At 46.5% G+C, this 5,806-nt stretch overlaps 1 protein-coding gene across 1 annotated transcript; it reads left to right on the forward strand.

Annotated features, from left to right (window-relative positions):
- The first annotated feature begins 268 nt into the window (after nt 1-268).
- On the forward strand, nt 269-1,641 carry PRR23B (proline rich 23B). The gene has a single exon (XM_002685069.6). The coding sequence runs from the start codon at nt 575-577 to the stop codon at nt 1,352-1,354; it is 780 nt and encodes a 259-aa protein (XP_002685115.4). The 5' UTR covers nt 269-574; the 3' UTR covers nt 1,355-1,641.
- The last annotated feature ends 4,165 nt before the right edge of the window (nt 1,642-5,806 follow it).

A 5,806-nucleotide genomic window follows, 5' to 3' on the forward strand; every position in this document is an offset into this window, starting at 1 on the left:
GCGAGGTCTCAAGGGATGAGAAAACTACATCTCAGGGTCCTGGTGCAGCATTCCTCTGGTGGGACTTGAAATTTAATCGGTTTTCCTGTTCAGCCTTTCCGCTTCTGAGGTCAACACGGGGAAAGCCAAACTCTTGACCCAGGAAGCCTAGTCCTAGAGCTGCATGATTGCTCCGCCCTCTTCAGGCCTATAAAAGTATTTGTCTACCTTGAACTACCCACCACAGCTACAGCTCTTGCGCAACACAGACGCCTCCATTTCTGTGGGCGGAGCCTAGGAAGGGGCAGGAATAAACGTGAGGCTGCTTTCCGACTCAAGTTCCGCCGGCGTCGCTCACGACATCCTTTGCCCACTCCTGTGCAAACCCGTCCGTGAGAGGTGCGGAAGGCTCAAACACGCAAGGCCAAATCCAGCAGTTCCCCTAGACGCCAGGACTGAGTGACTCCCCAGAGGCAATCCGAGTTCCGAAGACTCGTTCCTCATCCCACGGTCCTGCGCCCCACCGCCCCGCGTCGGCCTGTCATTACCTGTAGGACAGAACCCTTCCTCTCCCTAGGCCCGCGGCGACATTGAAATGATGGGCAGCCGGCCCCACAGCTCCAGCGCTTCCTCTGCAGACCAGTGGGAACAGCAGGCCGAAGGACCCGGCCCTGCCAAGCGCCGTCGAACGGAGGAGCCCACGGACCACGAGTTCGAGGTAGCGCCCAGAGTGGACAACGTGATGGGGACCCCAGACATGGGAGCGCTCACCTCCCTGGTGATTCTGGCCGACGGCTATGCCCTGCACCTGCCCCTGGACGATGTCGACCTGGTGCTGGAGCCCGAGCCCACATCCGTGCTGCAAGTTTCTCTCGGGGATAACACCCTCATACTGGTCCCTGGAGCCCTCCTCGAATTCCTAGAAGGGGAGAGCCACTCAGCCCTTGGTCTGGAACAGGGCTCTTTCCTGAACGCTCCTGGGGAATGTGTCGCCCTCGAGCAGGGATTCTATGGACCTGTCCCAGAGATCGCTGGCCAAGAAGAGGTCTATCAGGAGGACGCAGACACTGTGTTCCCACCGGCTGGGATGAATGCAGCTGCCAGCTCAGTTGCTGGGCTCCTCCTTTCCCCTAGAAGGGCATCCGACCCAGACTTCGTGGGCCTAGCCCCAGAGCCCTGGCCTCAGGCGCCCAACCCTACTCCAGAGAGAGGTTCTCCTCACCACCAAGACAACCTGGACTTGCACGTTCCCGAGTTCTTCCCCGACTCACCACTCCAGCCTCTACCTCCCTCTCCTTGTCCAGGTTCTCACGAGCGCCCCCAACACCCTCCTGTTCCTGCTCGAAAGGCCCAGAGACGCCTGTTTCAGGAATGAACTTCCTCCCACAATTCTTAGCCACCGTCTGGGACCAGGATGGACTGTTCTGGTGACTGCTGTGTGTATGTTGCCCACCCAGCCAGAATCACAAGGTCGTGATGGGTTTTGGATGCACGCTGTCTTGCAGAATTTTGGAGCAGTTGCAAAATTTACATCTAGCTGGCTAGATCCCTGGGAAGGAAGCTCACCTGGGCAAAGAAAAGCCTCTTGAAACACAGCGTGTTTTAAGACAGCTACTTAGGTTTTTCTCTAGGGAGGTCACCCCTAAGCAGCTCTAAGCCCCCCCAACCCACCCCGCCTTTCTCTTCAAAGTCAAGTGCCAGCACTTTTCTTTAAAATGCCATCCTTTCCCAGGCACCCTACGACTGCCCCTCCCCCTTGTTTTCCCCCCAATAGAGTAATTACTAGATGTGTTTTGTTCAATGTAGTTTTTGGCCCTAGTGTCCCAACTTTTCTAGATGGTGGCTCTAGCCCGTTTGGGGGATCTAGCCAATTGTTGTATGTGCACAAATGTTTGTTGGATACAAAACAGAGAATGGGGAACAATGATTATGGCCCTTCTTTTTGAATGACTAGGTTGGCAAGTGGTTTACTTCTATTGCTAGCTTTGTAAGGGTAGTTTCCAAAAAGAACCAACTGTTTTTCGTTTTTCTTACATACTTTTAATACAATTCTGTTGTCATGGAAAAGTTTCTAATTCTAAAGATTCTGTGTTTTTGTACTTGTAAGATCCTAAAAATGTTTGTACATTGCTACTGGCATATAGAAAAAATTTGCTCTTATGTTGGTCTGGTATCCAGAAAAATTATTTAATTTCTGCAATCATTTATCTGTAAATTCTTATGCTTGACTGATAAAGATAATATCTTTATCAGATAATAATAAACATATATCTATCTTTATAGATATTTTTTGTGCTAAGTCGCTTCAGTCGTGTCCAGTTCTTTGCAACCCTATGGACTGTAGCCCTCCAGGCTCCTCTGTCCTTGGGATTCTCCAGGCAAGAGTACTGGAGTGGATTGCCATGCCCTCCTCCAGGGGATCTTCCCAAGCCATGGCTCAAACCTACATCTCTTATGTCTCCTGCATTGACAGGAGGGTTCTTTACCACTAGCACCACCCTGGAAGCCCAAGAAAGAAAGTGTTAATCACTCAGTCGTGTCCGACTCTTTGCAACCCCATGGACTGTAGCCCAGCAGGCTCCTCTGTCCATGGAATTCTCCAGGCAAGAATACTGGAGTGGGCTGCCGTGCCCTTCTCCAGGGGATCTTCCAAACCCAGGGATCAAACCTGGGTTTCCTGCATTGTAGGCAGATTCTTTACTGTCTGAGCCACCAGAGGGCTTATCTTTACAGATATATCTATATCTATCATATATATATGTAGACATATCTCTATATCTATCTTTATGGATAATAGTATCTCCAAATAATGATAGTACTGTCTCTTTTTTATTTTTTGACAAGCTTCTTACATCTTATTTTTCCTTAATTTTTTTTTTATTGGCTATTACTTCAAATACAAATTGAATGGCATGGTTAATTTGATTTGCTTGGTGGCTCAGAGGTTAAAGTATCTGCCTCCAATGTGGGAGACCCCGGTTCGATCCCTGGGTCAGGAAGATCCCCTGGAGAATTGTTTTTAGGAAGTATAGTTGATTTACAATATCAGTTTCATATATACAACAAAATAATTCAGTATTTTTATGGATTATATTTCATGTGAAGTTCTTACAAAATAATGACCATATATCCTTGTGCTTTGGCCACCACATGCGAAGAGTTGACTCATTGGAAAAGACTTTGATGCTGGGAGGGATTGGGGGCAGAAGGAGAAGGGGACGACAGAGGATGAGATGGCTGGATGGCATCACTGACTCGATGGACATGTGTCTGAGTGAACTCCGGGAGTTGGTGATGGACAGGGAGGCCTGGCGTGCTGCGGTTCCTGGGGTCGCAAAGAGTCGGACACGACTGAGCGACTGAACTGAACTGAACTGATCCTTGTGCTGTATAATATGTCCTAGTTGCTTATCTATTTTATACATAGTAGTTTGCTTCTCTCTTTCTCTCTGCACTGGTCTTGTTGCTGTGAGCAGGCTTTTCTCTAGTTGTGATGCATGGGCTTCTTATTGTAATGGCTTCTCTTGTTGCAAAGAATGGGCTCTAGGCACATGGGCTTCAGTAGTTGTGGTGCGTGAGCTTGGTTGTTCCCCAGTATGTGGGATCTTCCCTGACCAGGGATTGAACCAGTGTCTCCTGCATTGCAAGGTAGATTCTTAACCAGTGGACCATCAGGGAAGCCCCAATTTGTTTCTCTTAATCTCATACCCTGTCTTTACCCTCTCCCCACTGTTAAACCACTGGTTTGTTCTTTATATCTGTGAGTCTGTTTCTGTTTTATTATATATATTTAGTGGTTTTATATTTTTAGATTCCACATATAAGTGGTAACAGAGTATATGTCTTTCTCTGACTTATTTTATTACCATAATGCTCTCTAGGTCCATCCACATTGTTGCAAATGGTAGAACTTCCTTCTCTTTGTGGCTGAGTGACATTCTCACATCACCTTTATTAATTCATCTAAAATGGAGAGATGACAGAATGATTGAGCCCTGAAACATTAGATGGAGACAACTAAGTAGTTATATATTAATAACTTGAATCCCCAGATCTCTTTTAATCTTTGGCCTACAGAAGTGGCCCACCACTCTATGAAAACTTGCACATCTACCTTGCTCTAAGATGATGCAGAAGCCTCTGCCTGGCAAGACAACATGCACCAACCTCATTTACCCCCATCCCCTCTCTTTGCCACCAGATGGTAACTAAAGTTAAGCATAATACGATACAATGGAAAATCAGAAGGTTCAAAGCAATGGGTATGGTACACTGATATAATACCTAAAGTAGAATAATACATCAGCTAGTAGGGGTCTGGAAGGGCCTACAGGGACACTGTATAACTAACCAAAAGTAATGCGCTGGGGAGGCACCAGCATCATGAGTTCAGTGGGCCAGGTTGGCCAGTGATAGCAGGAGATGCCATTAAGAAGCTAGACTCCTTGGTAGCCTTAGATCTGAGTGACTGAATGTACAAACTAACAGTGGCCAGATCACTTATGATAACAAAATTCTGACCCACAAACTTTGTAGCAAGCAGCCCAGAAACAAAACCATAAGCCCTGTGGTAACTGGCCCCACTGATCAGGACTTGGTCTAGAACTGACAGCTTCCCTAATTTTCATCCCTCTTTCTGGTAGTTCAGATGGTAAAGAATCCCCCTGACAATACAGGAGAAGCAGGTTCAATTCCTGGGTCAGGATGATTTCCCTGGAGGAGGGAATGGCTACCCACTCCAGTATTCTTGCCTGGAGAATTCCATGGGCAGAGGAGCCCCACAGGCTACAGTCCATGGAGTTGCAAAGAGTCAGACAAAACTGAGCAACTCACACTTTCTTCCTTCTTTCCAACTCAGGACCATTTTAAGAAAGTCAAATATATTATGCTTAAAATGCAAAATCTACAAATCAATTGTATAGGATTCCCTGCATCTAGTTAGCCTTCCTCTAGCTTTCCCCTGCCAATAACCTCTATTCAAACACAACAGAAGCCCTCCCTTTTTGCACTATAAACCTTTCTCGCTCCCTTACCTGCCTATCAGCTCTCAAATGCAAATGACAGGGCTGACTCTCTTGCTATATATCAAGCTCTGAATAAGTAGCCCCTACTGTCCTACTTTGAACAGCCTCAGTTCATATTCAGTTTTTCTGGGGGTCCCAGTGAGGCAGTCTCCATTTCCCATGGCCATAACTCTCAGCCTTGGACTAAGTGTGGTACTCATAGAACACCTTGTGCTGTAAGCTACCCTCAGCTTATAGTGTCCACACCAGTGTGTAAAGTCCATGCCGTGTCTGAAGTCTCTCATTGCATTGAGTTCCTTAGCTATTTATTCTCAGTTTGGTACCAGGTTTTGTTACTGGTTCTGTTTATTTGGCATTGTTGGTGACATCCAGACATTCATTTTAATGCCCTTTCATTCTCTTTCGTGATTCCATTTTCTGCTATGATGAATAAAAATCTTGTTTATCACAAGAAAGGGAATCACTGGGCAGAACACAAAATTGTGTCCTATAAGCCTGCTGTTCAAGTCAACCTCACAGTCTTGTGAGTTTGAAGTTCTCCTCAGACTGGCATCCATTTGCACATACTTGGCAGTTGAGTCTTCAGTAAAACCAGATGAGGTTCTCTTCTCATTTTCTTTTGCCTTGAAAGTTTGGCTTTAATCCAAAAAGAATTTTCTCTTTGGTATCAGGTGGTGGAGTCTGCATTCAGAGAAGTCATGTTGGGACCTAAGTCACAAGGTACACAAACACCGCATTTACCCACCATCACCAACTCGCACGGGGTAGTTGAAATGTAGAACTTCTACTCTTCCAGGAAAAAA

The sequence above is a fragment of the Bos taurus genome, chromosome 1 (assembly GCF_002263795.3).
Source record: "Bos taurus isolate L1 Dominette 01449 registration number 42190680 breed Hereford chromosome 1, ARS-UCD2.0, whole genome shotgun sequence".
In the NCBI taxonomy this organism is placed as follows: domain Eukaryota; kingdom Metazoa; phylum Chordata; class Mammalia; order Artiodactyla; family Bovidae; genus Bos; species Bos taurus.